Source organism: Cyclopterus lumpus, chromosome 8 (genome assembly GCF_009769545.1).
Source record: "Cyclopterus lumpus isolate fCycLum1 chromosome 8, fCycLum1.pri, whole genome shotgun sequence".
Classification (NCBI taxonomy): Eukaryota; Metazoa; Chordata; class Actinopteri; order Perciformes; family Cyclopteridae; genus Cyclopterus; species Cyclopterus lumpus.
In genome coordinates this window covers 16182540-16204760 of record NC_046973.1, presented here as the reverse complement: position 1 = coordinate 16204760, position 22221 = coordinate 16182540, and the positions used below count along the sequence as shown (strand labels likewise).

Sequence of the window (22221 nt, the reverse complement as noted above, 5' to 3'; positions counted from 1 at the left end):
TGGTAGGATGAAGATTCATACTTTAAGGCTGACAAACTTGTTTTTTCGATTCATAAGTTCCTCTTAAATATGTTAAAACATGATGTAAATGTTATCCTTGTATGTACACCCCCCCCCCCCCGGCAGATAAAGTGGAAAGGATGGATTAAAAAATAAAAGGAACACTCCCAGTTGTACAAGAGAAATTCAAAAAACAGATCGAGGAAAGGGATAGAAAGTGAGAAAAGAAGAGGGTGAAACCTAACGAGGGGAGGAAAAAAATGTGGAGCATCAGGAGCAAGGGCCGTCTTAATGTTATGTTTTTATCACAGGATATGGAATATACAAAAATCCAAGGAAGTGGAGAGAGGAGTTGAAGAGCAGGGAAGGAGTTAGGTGACCTTCAGGAACAAATACGTTTTTGCCATGTACAAATATGCAAAATCGAGTGTGCAATATGCAAAAGGACAGTTGTGGCGTATGTTTTATAGGGAAAAAAGAAGGAATGTAATTAGAATATTTTGTTGTTGACTGACGTGAATTAATATTGTAAACCTTTTTTCTCATATTCAGAATAATAGGGGTTATTTAAAGCCATCCTTCCCTCCCGAAAAGATTTTGGAAAATTGTGGAGAGCTGAAATGTATTTCTAATTTTTACCACAGAAATAATAAGCACCATATTTATATTAAAATAAAAATGCATCACTTCAGTCCATGGAGGCTCGCCTGTGAGGATCTCAACAACAGTTCTCCAAAATCTGTTTGTGCACATTACCTGAAAGCACTCAACACAGCGCGGATTCAGTTGATCGGGAAAAAAAAGAGGTGACATTTCCGAAGCAAGTACGTGACACGGTGTGAATCTCGATGCCACCTCCCACACCTCTCACCCTCCTACAATCCTGCCCACGAGAGAACTAAACTCTGCTGGGTAAATTCACTGCAAGCAGCTCATGACATTCATTTATTCATCCCTGGTATCATCAATCATCCTTTCGAAACAGCAGTCATCTTTTTTTTAAATATTCAGTTATGTTACCGAATAATAAGTTTCCTCAGGGCTTTTGTTTACTTACCCAAATAATGAGATTTGTAGACTGTTTGGGATGGAATTGTCTTTGACCTTGCCTTATTACTTTTTTACATTGCTTTAGAACTTTACTCCCGTTTCCATTTGTTTTGTTTACAACAAATCATCTGTCAAAGTCTCAAAACATATCTGTTTACATGCAAAGCTGCTGTTGTGAATCAATAGGTTGATGTGCCGTTAAGGCCTCCGCACGATTCATAGTAAACAGACATATGCGAGGGCCGCCCCCTGCTCCACCTTATATAAATTTGATATCTCATAAGGGCCTTTCACACTTGCCGGAAAACATAAACACACGGAACCTGCACTGTCATTAATTTCAGCGATGGAGGGAGGTCAGCGTACCAGACGGTGTTTGTGTGTCTGTGTGCAAGCATGTGAGCCGGCTCGCATGGCAGTGGGTGTGTGCTCACATGTATGGTGAGCGTGTGCACGTCAATGGGGGAGGGAAACATGCATGTTTTTGCGCCACGCACACACACATGCGCACACCGGTGTTGACAGGTGGCTGTGTAAAGAGGTGGTCCCTGAGCTGGGGTCTGACTGTCTCTGGCTGAGAGAGAGAGGAATAAAAAGCTCCCAGCAGCTGTCGCCCTAATTCCTCTAACACGGTGCTTGTGCTCTGATTAGAAAACAGATCTGGCCTCTAATTTACTCCTGACACCAACTAATGCTCTATATCTCAATTGCTCCGTCCCCGCTCGCCACTGGCCTGCCTGGCTGGGACACACACACCTAGTGACTTTGAGGGCTGTGAGCTGAGCAGGTTTAGAAGCACACACTGCAACACTGAGCAGGACAGCGACATGTAGTCCTCATCCGGTAGTTGCTCACTGCTATTCCAGCCTGCAAAACCACTAAACGGGCCTGACGAGTCACGTGTGTCTTTCTGAGCTGTCAGATTCCTGTATGTAAGACAAAACTTGTGAAGCAGTATTTCCTAACGTTTTTTTTTGGTTAGAACAACCTTAAAATAAAGTCCTTTTGTGACCCTAAATCAAACTTGTCTAGACTAGAGCGATTGTTTATCTTTTTTTACGGAATCCATCCAGAATTAGATCATCTTTAGTGGCCTGAGGAGAACACATTACCAAGTCATTGTCAAAAAAAAACTAAACAACATTTGTTTTTGCTTCTGGCATATGCAGCTTGAGCTTTGTTTGAAATTATGATAATTAAAAACTATGACACCCAAGCTGAAACACAGACACCGAGAAAGTGTATGTTGAGGTGAGGTAAGAAGAAGAAGCAGCAGGAAGAAGAAGAAGAAGAAGAAGAAGAAGAAGAAGAAGAAGAAGAAGAAGAAGAAGAAGCAGGAAGAAGAAGAAGAAGAAGAAGAAGAAGAAGCAGGAAGAAGAAGAAGAAGAAGAAGAAGAAGAAGAAGCAGCAGGAAGAAGAAGAAGAAGAAGAAGAAGGAGGAGGAAGAAGAAGAAGAAGAAGAAGAAAAGAAGAAGAAGAAAGAAAGAAGAAGAAGGAAAGAAGAAGAAAAGAAGAAGAAGAAGAAGAAAACAAAAATATAAAACTAAAAGAACATAGAGCACAACATCACACATTAAAAGGAGTTCTGAAGAGGTGGGCTTTGATTTGTGATTTGGAAAAATGGAAAGATCAGTGCAGTCTCGGATGAGTTTGGGAGAGAGAGTTCAAGAGGGAAGGGGCAGCTATGGAGAAGGCTATGTCACCCCTCCTATGTGGTCCTATGGGATGGACAGGAGGTTGGCAATCAGAGGAGCGGAGCCGACGGGATGGAGTGTGGTGGTGGAGCAGGTCGGTGAGGTAGGAGGGGGCCTGATTATGGAGGGCTTTGTGAGTGAGGAGAAGGATTTTTTAATTTGGATCCGTTGTGGGACGGGGAGCCAGTGGAGGTTCTGGAGAAGAGGGGTGATGTGATCACGGGGAGTATTGGGTCGTCGTACTTATCTTACGTGAATGTGTGGAAATCCAAACGTTTTATGCAAGTCATGTGTTCTAGGAAAAGCTCTCTGAGATGCCGATGTGGCTTGAAGTGCCACAACCCTGACTGCCTTTTTTCCCTGATGTTTGTTACAAAACCATTCAGAGAAATAACTGTGATAATATAGCGCTTTATATATAGCCCAGGCCTCTTCACCAGCTGCGACAACATGTGGCTGGTATTGTTCTCTGTGTGTGTGTGTGTGTGTGTGTCATCTTTGCAAAATGAGTCTTGAGACACCCACTGGGGGAACTACCACAGAGGCGTTTTTGAGTACTTGTCAGGGGTTATACGTCTGAAGTTATTGACCTAACTTGTGAGGAGGAGTCACAAGGAGATATGTTTTTGTTTCAATGGGTTACAAGCCAAAGAGGTGGGGGATTGCCAATCTAGATTTCAACTGATCTATCTGGTCAACAGCAGATTATTTCAACCCCAGAGTATGACCATCTTCAAAAAAATGCCCTCAATATCGCTAAGTAGACGAAAGAGTAATCTATAGTTGCATATAGAAAAGTTGAAGTGAAGGAGTGAGAGAATGGTAAGTGATGTTCAGTGCTGCCAGTTTTAATGACAGCGGAGGAGGAGACGCTGGCTGAGAGTCTGGGTTGCCGTGATGGGGTTGGCCCAGCAGGGGGCAGAGGTGTGATGCCGGGAGTGGGAGGTGGCAGCTCAGTGTCACACTGCACACAGGGTGTCACCTCACCAGAATGGGGAGGGAGGGGGGGAAGGGACAGGGACAGAGAGAGAGAAGAGAGAAAAAAAGGTGAGCAAACTATCTCAATCTGTGTGTTCTTGTACCTTTGTGAGGACCTGAGGTTTAGACCTTAAGGGCATTTGGGATGGTCCTTACTTCTGCATAAGGTTGTTATTTTTTAAATCTAAAGTCAGAATTTAATTGAAATTATGTTAGGCTTCGGGGATGCATGATGTGATGTGGTGGAAAGCTATACCTGATGATGTAACTGATAAGAAAAACAGACATTTAACCACATAAAAGACTCTTAATGTGAGTGTGTTTCTCTGTGGGGGTTTGTGAGAGTCGGCTAGGTTTCTTTGTGTAAGTGACTGCATTAGTGTGTGTGTGTGTGTGTGTGTGTGTGTGTGTGTGAAATCCTTTTTATTTCCTCTTTCTTCTCTCTCTGTCCCATGTATCTGTCTCCAGGGACTCACTTGGCATCTCTCCCTACTTTTAATTCTCGCTTCGCAAACTGCTGCTGTCTGAACACAAGCTGGCAGCACATACATGCAGACGTGCACACACACACACACACACACACACACACACACACACACACACACACACACACACACATTCTTAGTTTCACAAATGCACCAGTAGACCCCCCCCCCCTTTCCTCAAATAGGCAATGAAAGACACCCACACAGTCGCCCCACGTCCGGTTTCAATGCAACACACACACACACACGTTTCTCTTCCACATCACTGTCATCTGAAATATTGGAGAGGAAACTCAAAAAAAACACGTGCAAGGGGACATCAATGATACAGTACAAGTTGAATTCAAAGAGATAAACACAAATACACACACAATGATGAAAGACAGAGATATTTACAGCCTCCAGGAAATAGACACTCACAACCAGACACGCACACACACATTTCATCACTGACAGTAGCTGAGAGACACAGAGAGACAGCATCTCTGCCTCTCAGAATACAAACCAGTGTGAAAGAAAACACACAAAACACACACGATGAGCCCTTAAAACATGAACAGAAATCAAGGAAGTAAAAAGACATGAACATTCCACATTTCTTTGTTTATTTAGATCCCTACCTAGCTGCTCCTTTAGTTTAAGTGTAATAGCACAACTGTCAGCGGTGCTCACACAGAGAGTTGCACGCATACAGCTCTCCAGCAAAACATACATGCACTGACAGGCAGACGAGCCCAACTTCAAAGCTAGAAATAAATAATTAAAGACGAGTCTGATACGGATGAATAAATAACAAGAGGAGCGAGAGACGAAAACAGGAAGGAGAGATGGAGGGTACAGCGGTAAGAGAGGAAGCAGAGAGGGAGATGCAGTGATTTCTGGAAGAAGGCTGGAGGTGAAGGCAGGGAGATGGAGAGTGAGATTGTCAAACACACTTCTAATCTTGTTCAAGTTAAACTGGCATGCAGAGATGGAAACACACTCGTGGAGATCGATATCATGTGTGCAGTTGTGCGTGTTTTGCAGGTGACGAGTGCCTCCAAAACATAGCGTAAGGCCATGCGACTTTCTTGTCTTTTTAGTTTGCTACACTCCGTGTCGTTTTTCTTCTCTTTTTTTTTCTTATTTGGAGAATGGTGTGAGTGTGAATGCAAATATGCAAATGAAACGGTTATTATTGCATTGCTCATCAAGCAGCGCGGAGCAGACATTAATAGGCTGATGAATATGCATGTGAATTTGTTAATTAAGTTAATTATTCTGCTGAAAATGCATTCGTCTTCCAAGGACATTCTTCCCCAGGATTCCAACCTGCTCCACTCATTAGTCATGCGATATTTACACTGGGCCACTGGGACAAGAGGTAGGAATGGGAGGGCTGGAGGGGCCACCGGGGTTGATATGTATACAATATCAGGGCATCATGGTTTTCAAGTCCACTTAAGACCAGCAGTAGGAGACTCAGAAAGAGATAACATGGTATTATAATGGCGCCTAATCATTCATCAGCTCTTCAAGACTGGAGGGTCAGGGAAAGAGACAAAGCCCTGAACCCTGCTACAGTAGGGCGTGCACACTCATTAGTGGCCAGACATTCGCCTCCATCTCTGCTTTTCTCTTTCCTCTCCAGTAATTCCCCCTCTTCGCTGCTTTTCCTCTAATTGCTTATTAAAACCCTCTTAAATGAACTTTTTGTGCCAACTTTCCAACACATTAATTAATTGTTGTAGCCAATTAAGTGTCGCTGCGCAAATGAGCTTCAGCACAAATGGTCCTGCAGGGCCCCCCCCTCCCCCCCTCCCCTCTCTACACCATCCGCCTCCTCCTCCTTCTTCTCCACCACCCTCGCTGACTGCTTTCCCAGCAGCCCCTCTGCTCTTAAAGCGGCAGCATCCAACACAACAGATAAGAGAGACACAATGATCTTGCCTTGCTCATGAGGCTCTTTGAATTTAATCGGTAATGAGATGCTTAGACCTTGGAAAAGTACTTTGGTTTACAGAAGTGCAGCATCATGCAGAGAGGGTGATGTGTCTTTGGCTTGAGTGGAGAGACATATTTTTAAAGGATTCTATTTTTAATTTTTTTTAATCCATGCAGTGTCTTTTTCCTTTTGAGCCGTTTCCTCATTATTGATTATTGATGGCACAAATAAAAGCTAACCCTTCAATATAGGTAGAATTTATACCGAAGGAGTGAATGTGATTCAGGATTATTTTGAGTTTTATGACCTGACACCAGTGACTTTACATAAAATCAACACACATCTGTATCAGTTGGCCCATCCCAAAAGCCTCCTAGTATCTCTTTGGTTGGTCTCACTTCTGCTGAGTGATAAAGAAATAACGAGTGTGTGTGACAGCAGTTTCTCACAAAACTATAAACTGAGTAGAAATAGAGATGGTGTTATGGCATCTATAAAGCATGCTGTTGCAGCACTAAAGCATATATCACTGCTGGGATAAAGTCAATCAATTTTCGAAATATCACATAAATAAAGATGTAGCCATAAACGAAATGACTGGCATTAAATTTGGTTTGATTGAAGACAAAGAAGGGATCTGATGAAGACAGCACACTGTGCTCACTTGCCAAGTTGCATTCATAATTAAATGTGTTTTTTTTTCTGTTGCCCAACTATCAGGGTGAAACATTGTAAATGTCCATTCAAATATATGTATTTTTGTATCCGTATATTTGTAAATGTTCAGTTTACTAATTATGCGTTACATTAGTTGTTCTTTGCTGACTACTCTGCATGTGTGTGTGTGTGTGTCTCTCTCTCTCTCCGTGTGTGTGTGTGTGATGTGGGACTGTGGGAGACCCTTCCTCCCCTCACTGAGTTTACACATAGTCACTGATCAAACAGCCTCAGTCATCAAACTCAACATCAAACCTTAGCATGGCTCAGAGAGACAACAGCGGCCCAGATTTATACTGCACAAGGCGCTATCATGCACACACACACACGCACGCGTGCGCGCGCACACACACACAATAATAGGCATTTGGAGTGAGACAAATGAACTTGTTTTAAAGAGTCAGTAACGAGATTTGTACTAGTGCAGATCCTATTTTTTCACCTTCATTTCAAATCTAGATTTTTTATTACAGTAACGCGTAGAAGTGATTAAAAAAAAAATGAGTGATTGAATTTATGGAGTGCCTCGGCGGCAGAATTCATAGTAATGTTTTGTCTGGAGAAACCTGCATCAGCTATATCTCAAACTGAAACTGTGCACTTTTGAATGTTAACATGGACTTGAGTTAATAAATCTCAATGCAAGTCTGAAAAGTTCGGTGTTAATCCAGCCAGAAGGCTTATCTAAATAGTGTTAAATAGGCAACATATGCAATGTTTGATTCACTCAAACATTTCCTTAAACTAAATTGAAATGCAGGATTCCCCTCCAGAGCAAGTGAGTGTCACCTTCTCCATCCCAATCCCATTGGCTGGCCTCCTGAGTGAGCAAACTAAAACGTAGCACCAGCTCAGACAGACATAGATAGCTTGTTACATTGTTTGTTGTGGCAATCCAAAAAAATATCAAGAACTCTGCAGCTAAGAAAGTTTCAGCTTGGTAGAAGCATCTGAAAAAAGTCACTCCAAGGTTAAACCAGACTTTCTACAACACAAAATAAACTATCATCGACTGCTGGCCAGTGTGGCTGGTAGTCTACAGATTTATTTTGCCCAAAATCCATCAGCAGTGGCTGGTGTACATTTAAGCAGATGGATGCACCTTCCTAAGTGCTCTTTGTACTCAGTCAGGGTCGAGGCAGATGTGTGATGTGAGAGCTGGGTCCTTCATTTGACATTTAAAAAAAAAAGGAGCTGCTATTTGCTCAATTTTGACAGATTTCCACATAGTGGACAAAGGGTACGCAACTGCTGTGATAAAGATTTAACATGTTTGCTTTAGTGCATTAATAAAATGTGGACATAATTGACTGAAATAGACCATCAATGAATTCACCAATTGTCTGGAAGTCCTCCAAAATCACTGCGGCCGAGAGTGAAACGGCGGCATCCAAAATGGAGGCTCTGTTTTGAATGCCGCCGTCGCACGTCTCTGCCATGGCGAGTACGTGCATCAGACTGGCAAGCGTGGCACATTTATGGGCATTCCCCATAAGGTGCTTTTCTGATTGATGGCACAGCCTCCTGCACCTCCCTCTCTTCGCTCCTCATTCCTGATTTATTTGTCTAGTCTCTGTGACTTGGCATTGCCCACTTCTTCTCCTGTGGAAAATCCCTGCGGACACATTCACTATTATTTGGAGTCCCGATGGGCGAAAGCATCAGACAGAAACATACACACACACACACACCGGGCCTGTGCTAGAGGGCAGGTGAACCTCCCACTGCCTCCACTCTGAAAGGATCTCTCACCCAGAGGGCTCAGCTGCTTGGTGGGCCAGAGGAGTAAGCGGCTCTGTAAGCCTGCCAAGTGAGGAACTGGTCTGGGTATGCATGAAGCCAATCCTAACACACGCACACACATATATATATATATATATATAAAAACACACACAGCCAGTCTTGCATGAACCTTGCAGGCCACTCTTTGCCAATCTGTAGTTTATAATCCTTGTCTGCCTGTCAGGATGTTCATAAAGAGATCAACCCAAGTGGTAACGGAATCAACACATAAATGAGATTGATGCAAAGGGAACATTTTACGTCACAATCTGACTGGGTCGGTCTTATACTTCACATATTAGGTAGTGTATATGAAACTGTGAACATTAAACTACACTTCAACTGCCACAATGATCTATATTGTTTTAAATAAGTTTACGACTGCATGTTCCAAAAGCAAACTTGATTTCATAACACCTGAAAAAAACCTAACCATATTATATATTATATATTCTTTTAGTTTTGTGTATTTGTACTTGCATTATCAATGACTTCCTTTCCTTAATGTGTGCCTAGTAAAAAATAAATACCCTGTAGAATGAAAGACAAACTAACATGAGTCTCCAGATCTTAAGAGGAATAAGAATCATCAGAAAATCTGGTGCATAACTTCTCCCATACAGCAGCTTTACTCTGATCAGGCTTTGCAAGGCCCGACTGAGGACTTCCTGTAGTTTGAGCTGTATGAATGAGTGCCTACCATCTAGTGGCCATTTTCAGAGAAACATTCAGAGACGCCAGGAGAGACTATTCAACTGGTCGCATTACTTCCTTTAATAAACTGAACAGAGAAAACACATATTACAAAATATTTTTTTCTTTTTACAGACACACCAAACCATTTTCTTCTCCCATTCCTTTTCCAAAGCAAAACAAACTAACAAAGAAAACAGGACCACGGACCATTTTTTTTTTTTTTAAAGCGTAGAAAATAACTGCAGCAAAAAAAAAAAGAACGATTTTGTTGCACAAGTTTGCGATGACCGAGGCTTTCACACCCCACGGGGAAAAGCAAGTTTCTGTCTGTGTATACATGTTTCTATAGCTTTATATTTCAACTAGCAGAATAGCTTGAGTATTATGGAGCAGTCCGTTGTGATCTAGTGGTTAAATCCATATTTGAGACAGGAAAGTAGTACTGCAGGCTTAGGCTTGTTAGGACACAGAGGTTTGCTGTATGTAAAGGAAGGACAATTCATATGGACCGAGAACACATTGCAATTCAGCTGAGTAACAGACAAAAAAAATAAAAAATAGTCCTGCAGATGTACACTGTTGTAGTACATACAAAGCAGAAACGTAGAAACATAACCAACCAACCAACCCCCCCCCCCCCCCCCCCCCCCCACCCCGATAGGCCAAGACCCTTTAGGGGTCACAAAGGAGGCACAAGGCTGACAACCGGGGAGCTAGCTGGCATGTAAGGTTCAGTGGGGAACTCACGTTGCTCCAGTGTTCTGCCTCACATCTATTCTCACACACTCAGTATTTTAGCTTCAGCAAATCTTCCATCACACAGTCATCGACACCACTCCATCAGAGTGGACGACCGGGACTTCCTCCTCCAAAACACTGTAACTTTGTTAGAAGTGGGCACTGCAGTGGACATGACAATCATTTTTTGGGGTGGGGGGGGGGTAAATAGATCACAGCTGCTTTCTAAGTTGAGTGTCAGCTGCATGGCACTCAATTTGGAAGCTAAACTTCATTCAAGTTAGTGGACAGGAAAGAGCGAGGGATTGCAGGTGGGGACTGTCACTTAATGGATTGTTAGAGGTCAGATCGACCCCTGGTCCAAACACTCCCTCCATTACAACACAACAGCTGTTCAGGGGCTAGTGATGATCATGACCTGAAAAGGCTCTTTCTTTTAAGACATTCATTTTCATAATCTTTGATTCAACTTTAGCTACCTGCTCATGGTCCAGTGAGTCATAATCTGCTGGGGCCCCTCTGCATTTCCCTTCATGCCAGGATTACTGTCGCCGTCTCAGGATACCTCGGTCTGTCTCGCCGGGGGACTGAGGGTCAGCGGGCAGCGCCATGAGAAAAGCGGAGGTCCTGGTCTTTAGGGAACTGTGCTGCAGTGGTGGGAGCAGCACTCCCCAGTCCTGCTGGGGTATCAGCTGCAGCCGTCGATTTCGGCGGAGAGTCTGCAACCCAGGGTGGAGGGGGCTGTCCTCGGGCCAGGGCATCCACAGCAGGAGGTGGGTGCTTGCTGCGCTGAGGGTCCCCAGCTTCCGAGTCCTGCTGAGAGATGAGCTGGAGCAAGGCAGCTGCCATGGCAGGGCTGATGTCCTGGCTGGGTTGGGTCTCAGACCCAGCCTGCTGGGCATTTCCAAAGAGTGCTGATGGAGGTGGCCCGGGTGGAGAGGGTGGACGCTGCTCACCAGAGGGAGGCATCTGGTTGACCCCAAGCTGTTTCTTCTTTGATGTTGCACCACCTGAAGGGGCCAAACAGGACAGAGGAAGAAACGTTAGGCATTAAGGCATAACATGTTGAATTTCACTGTGCCCCATCTATACAATAACCCAAAATCGTACCCTTGTTCAATCTGCATTTAAGGAAAGTAAATATGTATTTGTTACATTGTTGGCCTGACAGTTACACAATGTTGACATTCCTACCTTTACCACTAGAGGGAGAGCAGAGTACTCTAAATGTATTATCACAAAGTACATTTCAGGACGATTCTAAAGGGAAAACATATCTGCTGGTTTTTTTGCAATAAACTTAACGTTGTTAACCTATGGAGATTTTATAGATACTAAAACTATTCAGACCTAAATACAAAGTTGGCCTACGAAAAATATACTTGCCCGCACCTATTCAGATATATTAAATCCCAATGTTAAAATTGAAATGTTTGTATTTATTTGAATGCGATTCGTCACCCCTAAAGAAAGTTTAATGAACACAATATAACATTTAATGTATTCACTATATGGGTTCAAAACAGATGCAGCCGTTTTTGTAAGTCCTCCAACAACCTTGAAAAAAAGAAGAAAAAAAGGAAAAAAAATTCAGTAACTAGATGAGGAAACATTAGGAAGGACATGTACAGCTGGATGAACAGAAAGGGTGACTTATGTAGAGGAATTTTAAGTATTTAAAAAGGACAAAATTACTAAACCGGGTTAGTCTGATTATTTTCCAATCTACAGCAGTGCAAGACAAACCAAGGTGGCAGGGGCTTCTGATGCCTCGACAGGAAAAATAACCAGAAGAAAACAGAACTGTTACCATTCCAGTGTCAGCAGCATAGTCAATCGTTTTATTCAACTTGCTAATCACATTTTTAATTAATATCTGAGTCAGAGTGAACAGTTTGAAACGAAACAAAAAAGTGTGACAAACCAAAGTTAAAAGAAACACATGCAGGTGAGGGCTAAAGACTCAAAACATTTATTTTCACTTTATAATTTATTAGACTTTCTTCATAAAAAGGCTGACATTACAGACTGTTTAAAGCAACATCGCCTCATGTGAAGAATCCATGACACCTGCTTTATCATGAAAATGAAGTGAGAACACGAGTGGAGATGGGAAAGATACAGAAACAAAGACTGAGAAAGAAACAAGGAAGTGGGAGAAACGTGGAAGGAACAATACAGTGTGAACCCCTTTTGTCACGCAAATTAAAACTAAATTTTCTCCCGATTTATTGAGTACACCAGTGAGAGATGACCATGTGCACCAAACCTTTGCCTACGCTCGAATGATATTTTGCCAATTACTGCATTTTTCAATATGGGAGGTGGTAAAAAGGGACAATAGAGAGTGTTGGGTGGGGATGCATGATACGACTAATGGCCCAATTTATTTAGTTAATTGATCACTTTGTTGATTCCATCAGATAGTCTAACGTGTAATTAATTTGATGATAGGCGTATACAGGAATTTTGAATAACAAAACTCAGTCAGCTTCTATTTGTTCTCTGCCCTCCTCTCCTCATTCTTGCTGTCCCCAGTGATTTTCAACTGACCTTGGTTCCCCCTTTTTTCCACCCTCTAGAGACTAAACCCGGACTTGCCCTTGCGATCAGTAGTAGAGGCGGACGGACCGCGCATTAGTGCCTCCTCTGATTGGACGCCATTGCTCTCGTCGGCTTGCTCCTCGGTTTGTGGCTTAATGATGTGGCCCAAATGAGAGCCAGCAGCTTGGCCTGGTCTTCCTGGCTGAGTGGTGGGTCTCCGGATGTCGGTGAGAGTTCCTGGGGTTCAGGAGGCGGCTCTGGGGGCTGGGACCTGGCAGTAGACTGGGCCTGGTCCTCTGGAGCCCCCTGGTGGTCAGAGGCTTCACTGAGAGCAGACAACGACTGGCTGAGTGTCTCTGGTTTAGAGAGGTTGAGAAGCTGAGCCACCTGGGGCAGGCTGAGGTCCGTCTGTCCCTGGAGGAGGTTAAGCAGCACCGCCAGCTCGGTCTGGTTCAACTGCTCTGCAGCAACTCCCAGGCCTGAACACATTCACGCAACAATTCAAACTATGAAAATACAATACCTACGAACAAAAAGATAAAAGATTTCTTCTGAATAATCCTAGATAACTTTTTTAAACTTCTAAGCAGTGCAACAGTATGTCAGCATCATACGCTCCATCAACATGGGTAGCAAATAAGTACAGTAATTATAGGACAATAATAAAACAAGAACATTAATGGGCCCCTGAAGTTGGGTTATCATTTCATCATTTTTTGGGGAAAAGCTGTGTATTGAAACACTTAATATAAAAGCATATCTTATGTCCTTGTGCATTTCTGCAAGAATAGTTTTGAGAGGCAGTTGTTACCTGACAACTCACTCTCTAAGTTGGCTGTGGCGGGAGGCTTTCCTGGAGGAGGCGGTGGGGCTCCAGCTGGGCTGGTTTGGGGCCGGCTGTTCTCTCCACTGGAGGTCCCTGTCGACTCCTTACGGGGCACTTTGGGCACAGGCACTTCCTCGTGCACCCCGCTCTGACGTGCACGGCGTCGCTTCTTACTCCACAGCTCGTGGCAGTCCTGATGGTGTGGAAGACTGGAGTCGCAGTCGGTAGACACGCAAAAAAAGAACAACCATGAATTACAAATCTCTAATCAAATAGAACCAAAGAAATGCCCCAAATTAGATATATAAACAACAACAACTATTATTAAGTATGTGGAAAGTATTTTTCCACTGGCGCTCACAATTAGAAAAAAAAACACATTATACATCCAATACTATATATATGAAAAGTGGAATCGGAGGCCAAGGGGCTACTGACTCTGGCGGCGGCATCTTGCTGGGCTCAACGTTACTCAGAAAGTCACTGTTGAGAGCATGCTCCGCCGTGCAACGCCGTGCAGGGTCGAGGGTCAGCATTCGGTCCAGCAAGTCCAAGGCAGGGGTAGGTAAACTGTGCAGAAGGGGAAAGATTGTTCAACTGACAGACAAAAGGGTGGATGTCGGCTACTTTGGGGAAGCTCAGCATGGCTACGTACAAGGCAAACTCTTCCCGCAGCCGCCGTCTGTACTGCTTCTTGGGTTCATGGTGTTGAAGAGGGGAAGTTTAATGACGTCAGGCCAGACTGCAGGACAGGGGCTCCCGCACAGACGGCTGAGGGAAATGACAAGAGAAAGGAAAAGATGGGCTCAGAGATGAAGAAACAGAGAAATTTAGGTCTAGCGCTTGCAGCAGAAGATATTACTTAAGGTGTTGCTAAAGGACAGCCTACCTGATGAGCTCCAGCTGTAGAAGCTCCTGGTTAGCTTGGAAGATGGGCTTCTTGGTAAAGAGCTCTCCCAGAATACACCTGAGCCATGACAAAGAATGGGTAGATGTAGTACAAAAATATACACTACCACTCACCATGCTTAAACTAGTGTGTGAATGTCATGAAAAATGTAAATAAAAAAGGAAATAAAGTGAGTGTGAATGAGTGATCATGACAGTCATACTCACCCACAGCTCCATACATCAATGGCTGGAGTGTATCTCTCCTCTCCCAGCAGGAGTTCAGGGGGGCGATACCATAGTGTGATTACTTTATTAGTGTACGGCCGACTGGGGGGGGGTGAGGGAGGAAAGAGAGGGGACGATGAGACTCGGTACACTTTCATACAGCATCTATGCCCCCCCCCCCCCCCCTCCTCCCGGGTGCCCAAACAAACATTTCAACTTTCATTCATGGAAATATCTCTCTGAAGGAAAGCTGTGACAAACACCACCATCTAGTGGAAAGTCATTGTAACTTAAGAGGAAAATCCATGCTCACAGCAAATCTTTATTATTGCTTCAATCATCATTGGCACATTTAATCATGCACTTAAAATACAGAAGTAGATGAGGTCCACATATATTGCATACTTTTATTTGTAAAATATGTAGATGACAAACACTCATGTCTTACCTTTCCTCTGAACTGTAAAGCCGAGCCAAACCAAAGTCAGCCAGTTTGATCTGACCTCTGTACAATGAAAAATAAAGATATAAGCATCAACACTACAAAGCATGAGAACAGAAGCAATGACAACTATAAATTATTGAGACAGAAACTGATCAATACTGAGACAAGAATTAGTTCACTAACATTGTAACTGATGGAAAAATACACGCTCCGATTTGTCTTTTTTCTTCTTGAATTGCAGTGTTCAAATTCAACAAATGTCAGCTAACAAATGTCAAAACTAAATGTATCTATTTTCAGACAGTTGTACAGTCGCAGGGAAGTGTCTCTAAGTGCTCCATTTCACAGCAAAACCCACAATTCAGCTACTTTTTATTAGCATCTTAGCTATTGCAGCTTGTTTAGCTTCCCCTGGCATCCCAACATGTTTATAGATTGGATACACTTTTGTACTGAGCAAGCATGTGAGAAGTTGCTCCTTCATTGCTGTAATTTGAAGCGCCAGTTTGTTGCAAAGTAATTAGTTTTCCTGCTAACCGATCATTAAAGTTAGCATATAACTGCTTTTGGCCTTTAAGTTTACAGTACCGGTATTTACAGAATACAGCTGCAGTCATCTGCAGGAATGTTTCCAAGTGGCTGTTGTGGTGGATGCTGCATTACAGCTGATATTGTTAAAGTCAGTTTACAAAAGGGGATCAGAGGTTAGTTAAACGGACACGCCTGAAACAGCCGTTACTGCCAATCAACTGAATCCCAGCTGCTACTGCAAATTAACCACAACCAACAGTCTACATACAAGACACAATATATCACTCCTTTGACGCTTCCTTACCGGTTGTTGAGCAGTATGTTGGAGCATTTGATGTCTCTGTGCAGGAAGTTGTTCTTGTGGCAGTAGTCCAGACCCTCCATCAGCTGGCGCATGAAGCTGCGGACGTGCTGATGGGAGAACTGGACCAGGCCTGACTCCAGCAGGCCCATCAGGTCGTGGTCCATGTACTCAAACACCAGGTAAAAAGCACCTAAATGCAGAGGAAACCAGAAACACAATATACACTCATGAACCCCAAGTCTCAAGGTTAGAGAATTGTGCCTGTGAAAGAGAGGTTTGCTATGTACTTTGATGGGCTCATAATATTTAACATAGCTTCAAATGTGCTTCTCAGTCAGTGAGAATGCTCGACAGTGAGTATGCTATTGAAACTGTGCAACTAGTGTGCTTTATCATAACTGCACAGGCAGCTACAGTACAATGTCATGTATACATATCAGAGTATTAACATGTGGAATGCAATTTAAAAGAATGGCTGCTAATGTGAATCACCACATGCTGCCAAATAACCAAACCAACTTTAGTAATTATATCAGTCCTAGTTTTTTGTGGTTTTCTTAGGTGTATTGTATGCGAGTTGAATGAGAAAAAAAAAAAAAAACTCCACATATTTATTGAATCTATAGAATGTAGTAGAATGGTTTAACTTCTGATTTCAATCTGAGAAATTATATTTTCAGATGCCAAACATTCGTTGACAATAGTAATGTGTTTTAAAAATAAAGTAGCCTTATTACTGTGTCAAACGTCATACCCTCAGATCAATAAAAACATATTTTCACAGTCTGCAGCTTGATAGTGATTTAAAGTTAATCTGATTGCCACTCTTATTTAGCTTAGATTGTCTATGATTTGATACTTTTAACTGCAGATGAATTTAAATGTAGAGTTTTTTTTTTTTTTAAATCGACTGCCACATCAGTAAATAATGGACAGTGACATACAGGGTAGGAATGCACAGGGCACAGCAATGTGTGTACACTGTTGTGGTTTTCTATCAAACAAGTCTGTGGTTTTTAAACACATTCTCATAGTTCTGTCTTTTGTATGACAAATTGGTGTTGAAGGTATGATTTATCCTGTGATTATCACTGCAGCCCTGAGCAATGTGCACACAAGTGGTGGGAGAAAATTCACACCGTGACCGCCCTTCTTTCAGACATGCTATAGTTCACAGCTGTGGGTTACAATTCTGATTATAGCAACACGTCTGAAAGTTCATGTCAGTCACTGCAGTCGAGTAGCACTGTCATTTTCCATTTACCCAGTACTGGCAAATAATATCTAACTTCCTTACCTCTGTCCTTTTTAAAGTCAAGTGCATCCTGCTTATCAGTGACTATCTCCTTCATGTTGACAACACTGCGGTGCTTGAGCTGCCGCAAGATCTTGATCTCTCTAATGGCTGTGATGGGGAAACCCTCCTTTTCATTGTCCAAACGCACTTTCTTCAAAGCCACCAGTTCACCTATCGTGTTAAAAATAAAGAGTATTTAGAGAAAACCATCAATGTGAATTTCGTCTCTGCTTGTTTTAAAGTAAAACACATGAGTACTACAGTGTCTTAGGTCCAGATAATATTCCCTTACCAGTGATTTTGTCCTTGGCCTTGTACACTTGGCCGTAGGTGCCTTCCCCTATGATGCCAATGATATCAAATTTATCGACACAGCGTTTGCCCCAGTCGCTCTGGGTATGTTTGCGCTCACCATATCGCGCGCAGCAAATCCTGTAAAGCAACAAAAAGAAAATTAGATTTTACTTAATGTTGGATTTAGGAAAGGAAGAATGGAAGTGGGTGAGCAATAAATGAAACTAACTTTGGTCTCTTCTTAAGGACTGCCTGGGGTAGCGGTGGGGCCTGGTGGATGGGAAACTGTGGGGGTGAGGAGTCACCTCCAGGAAGGGTGGGTGGTAAAGGAAGGTCAATGAGCGATGGCCGGCTGCGGACTTCCTTCTCCTTTCTGGATGGCCTGTGAGGAGGTGTGGACTTCTTTGGACTGACAGTGCAAAATACAAAGATATTTAGAGAAAAGTATAATTGACGAAAGAGACAGGAGAAGCAAATATTCAATATGTAGTTAATATGCACTCCTTGTATGTGTATCCAAGATCACCATTTTTTTTTTTCACCCAGCTCCCCGTTTTTTGTAAAACTACTGATGGGGACAGAGAAGAGCCTTGCACCTTTGAGTTCACATTAACAAGTGCAACACAAACAGTGAATATGATCATACCAGAAAAATAAAGAGGCAGGTGGTCACTTTGATGATGTGGGACATACAGTGTTTGTAGTATGACACTTATCATAATACAAACACCTAAAGAAGGCAGAAATAAGACCATTTTTACAAGTTGTTCATATCTAAAGCGATGTATTGCTGTCTTACTCTGACTTGACACAAGTGATGATAATGATGGAATAAAAACAAAAGATTGGTGACTTCAGTGGTGTATTATGATGCATGTAGGGCTGCAACAACAAATCGATAAAATCGATTAAAATCGATTATTAAAATAGTTGGCAACGAATTGCATTATCGATTCGTTGTGTCGCGCGATTATTACGCCACCCAATAAGACGCGGAGATGGTTGAGTATTAAAAAAAAGCCGGTAAAGCAAAGACCATCGGAGAGACCCGTAACGTTGTGCGAGAACTATGGTTATTTCCCCCGTGGTGGACGGCTGTTTTTACGGAGACAAGCCACACATTTATGTACAATTTCTTTTTTTCTTTTAAAAATTAGCAGGTGCGGCCTATAGATAGATGTGCTCTATAGTCCTGAATTTACGGTACCTGTTACCTGTGCATTTTCTGGCACAGTTCTGTTGAATAAAGGGTTGGAAATTAATGTTTTTTTGTCCGATTCATCGAACAAATAATCGACAGATTAATCGATTATTAAAATAATCGTTAGTTGCAGCCCTAGATGCATGTACTCTGGGCTATATTTTAGGAGCACAGATGGAAGTCGTACAAAATGTGACCTCCATATAAAGAGAAGAGAATGCATTAAGTATGAACTAATAATAACAAATTAACTTTTATTTCCGTGTTCCAATGTTGCTGGTGCATTTCAAAACTTCCTGAATCCATTTGCCTGTGCAAATGTCCACCCCTGTTAAGTGTCCAGTATGACATATGTTGGTCTGTATCCCTGTTGGAGGATACTCACCTGTCCTGAGCGTTTCCCAGCAGTGCGGGTGGTAAAGGCAGGAGAGGAAGAGTCGACGTCTTGTGAAGTGGCATCTGGCGGACCGGGCTGCGTGTCGGAACCGGAGCTGGTGATACGGCCTGGGATATGGTTATGGGTGTAGGAGGCTGGATAGTTAATTCTGCCTGAGGTGGCAGTGGAGGAACCTGGGTGGCTGGAGCGGGTGGCATAGGAGGAGAGGGCTGAGGCGGTGCAGGAGAGGAGGTGGAAGAGGAAGGTAGAGGTGCAGTAACAGAATCTTCACCACTGGGAGCATCCTGGGGTAACGGCACAGGTGGTGGGGGCAGAGGTTCTGCTGCTGCCGAGTCTCTTTCTGGCTGAGGAGCTGCGGCTTTAGTTGGCCGCAAGGAGGTGGAGGCAGCCGATTTACGCGCCAGTGCAGGTGGAGGAGTGGAAGCACCACCACTAGCACGGGCCGCCGCCTCAGCAGCCTGCCGTTCCTTCTTCCTGCGGCTCAGCTCTGCTCCCAGGCTGGAGTTAAGGGGCAGGCGGGGAGGGGAGCGGCTGGTTGGTCGGCTGCTGTGGGAGCTGGCCCCCGCTGCAACAGAGGAAGTATGCCTCTTGCTACGGGAACGAGAGGGGGAGCGACGAGAAGACGAGTAGTGCAGAGGGGAACGACTCCTGGAGCGGCCAGAGCGGCTAAATTAAAGAAATTTTAAAAAATGTCAATCTTCCTGTAGTCAGAGAATATCATACATGTTGCATTCTTTTGAAAACAGTTTAAAAAAGGAACAGAGTGGGAAGTAAACTGCCCACGAGACTAAATAAAATGGCGGTTGATCAAACATAATGAAACCATGAGACCGTTTCACATTGGTTTGTAACAAAGTGTATATAGACAAAAAAGCCCAAACTACTGTTTGTTAAAACTGAAGTAAAGGTTGGATCCAAAACTTTAATAAATTCTGCTAGTACAAGTTCTAATCTGTCCACTGTGAATTCATTTTTTAACTCACACGGTGCAGCTATACTTCAACCAAATGTGGAAAAGACGACTGGCTTTTTATGATGTGGAAAACATTACTATGGTTTTATAGATTAACATAACTGATGATCATCACTTATTAAACAATGTCAAAATCTGTTCTCACCACCAGGTGCTAGTTTTTTAAGTTGCCTTTACTTTGCCTTTGAAAGAGAACGGTGGCTTAAATCTACTGTAGATCTCAAGCGTAATCATAAATGCAAAAGTCTGATGATTACAGTAAAGGCACAGACCAGGGTTGCTGTGCCCTAACCATCTCATAGCAGCCACAGCTCTTGTATTGCAAAAGTAAATGGCTGATGTTAAACGGTTTAAACACCTGTAAGACTTGACTGTACGCCACATCCTTTAATGTGTGATTTTGGGCTATACAAAATTAATTGAATTAAAAAAACGAATTTAAAATGTTCGAAAGATCAGGCTTTAGTCAGTGTTATCAATGGTACAAGCAGCAACAATGTCAGGCCTGAGAAGGCCTCTGCAAGTTCTACCTGACTTTAGACCTACAACCAGGTTGCTTCTGTTTGTTTAAACCGCCCAATAAGGAGTATCTTGGATACCAACACGTCGATATGTGCGCCACTATGTAAACATACTACTAAATCCGTCTCAATGGGGGAACATGTGTAGTTTGTACCATGATAAACGTAATGTTCAATAATATAATGATGTCTAATACATATTAAATATTCCCCAAGACGGTAAAGCTGCCTTGCAGCATGTACTCACCGTGACATGGGGCTGGTGCTGGAGGACCTGCGGGCGCCATAGGGGCTGTTGGAGCGTCTCCTCGAGTAGGGGCTGCTGTCCCTCTCATAGCTGGAGGACCTGTGTCTGCTGCCGTAGGGGCTGTCTGATCTCTGCCTGCTGCGGCGGGACATATCCCCGTAAGGACCGGGGCTCTGCTGGGCCACCCTCCGTCTGGAGTAGCTGTCATCCCCCTGCTGCCCATACCCGCTGCCCTGCGGACTCTCGCTGTCCGCCCCTCTTCTGGGACTGGGTGAAAGAGCAGAGCTAGTTCCCTTCCTGCGAGGGCTTCCCCTAATGGCAGCCTTGCCCTTAGGGCTCGACTTGTGGCTCTTGGAGGACTTGCGGTGGCTTCGGTCTGCTCGGTTCCTCTGGGAGGAGCTGCGGCTGCCCTCCCCTCGACCCTCTCTCCGTTGTTGCTTATCTTTGCGAGACTTCCCTGAGCGGCTGCTCTCCTTGCTGCGAGACGAGGAGGTGGAGGAAGTAGTGCTACCTACACTGGCTACAGGCTGTACCTGAGTGGAGAGCATCAGCTCCCCACGTTTAGAGTCACCCTCTGGCTGCACCTGGCGTTTGGATGAGGGGCCTGAGGACGCAGCCTTCTCCTTGCTCTTTCCAGCACTTCCTTTCTCGCAGTCTTTGTTATTCTTTTTCTTGTACCCACGTTCTCCATTTCCAGAGTCTCTAACTTTATTCGGGTCCTTTGACTTTTTCCGGTATTGTCTTTGGCCCTTGGTCTCTCTCTCGCCGGCTTCGATGTCGTCCTTTTCGTCGTCCGGTGAGGGCTCCAGTCGGTCACCGCCCCCCCTTTCAGAAGGCCTCGAGGACGGTGGGTCTGAAAAAGTGTCCGAGTCGGAGCTGATATCGTCGTACTCCACCAGAGGCTTCACCGTGTGGACACCAGGTGGCGCCGTATCGCCTAGGGTATAATCTTCGTGTCCCGATGCCGCCGAGAAATCCCGATTATGTTTGGTTGATTTGTGCCGTTTGCGTTTGGAAGAGGACATTGGAGATTTTAACTGCACTTTACCGTCCTTGCTAGTCTTGTCTCCTGCAGGGGTGTGAGTCGAGGCCTGGGTCTGGTGGAGCGCACCGCTAGATTCCGGCTTCTTCTTGGTCCCATGGTGTCGGTCCGAGCCAGGCATCCCTCACGCCGGCGTCGGTACCTCGGCTGCGACTGGGCCTCGGTGGTCCAGGCAATTCATTCACAGGGGACCAGTAGAGCTCCTCCAAATCCCAGACAAAAGTGTTACGTTACTAAGCAGAAACGGCAAGAAAATAAACACAAATCAACACACCAGGCCGCTCACGTCCAGTCCTCCTCGCGGCAAATTCATTCCACCGAGATCGCCAACATAGTTCGACCGAGCAGAGCAATGCCACGGTGGTTGTCCGGTGCTGTAGAGTGTGTACTTTAAATGAGTCAGTGGAGGAAAATGATCC

General features: G+C 44.0%; 1 protein-coding gene across 1 annotated transcript; it reads right to left on the bottom strand.

Annotated features, from left to right (window-relative positions):
* Positions 1-9980: 9980 nt before the first annotated feature.
* cdk12 (cyclin-dependent kinase 12) lies at positions 9981-22199 on the bottom strand. Its single transcript, XM_034540250.1, is given in 17 exon segments — positions 9981-11074; positions 12666-12779; positions 12782-13087; positions 13420-13643; positions 13873-14004; positions 14090-14135; positions 14138-14205; positions 14324-14401; positions 14551-14652; positions 14999-15055; positions 15831-16020; positions 17128-17298; positions 17420-17559; positions 17651-17830; positions 19008-19685; positions 20761-22005; positions 22089-22199. Coding segments are annotated over 16 exon segments (4065 nt in total). The 5' UTR covers positions 21924-22005; positions 22089-22199; the 3' UTR covers positions 9981-10658.
* Between the last annotated feature and the right edge of the window lie 22 nt (positions 22200-22221).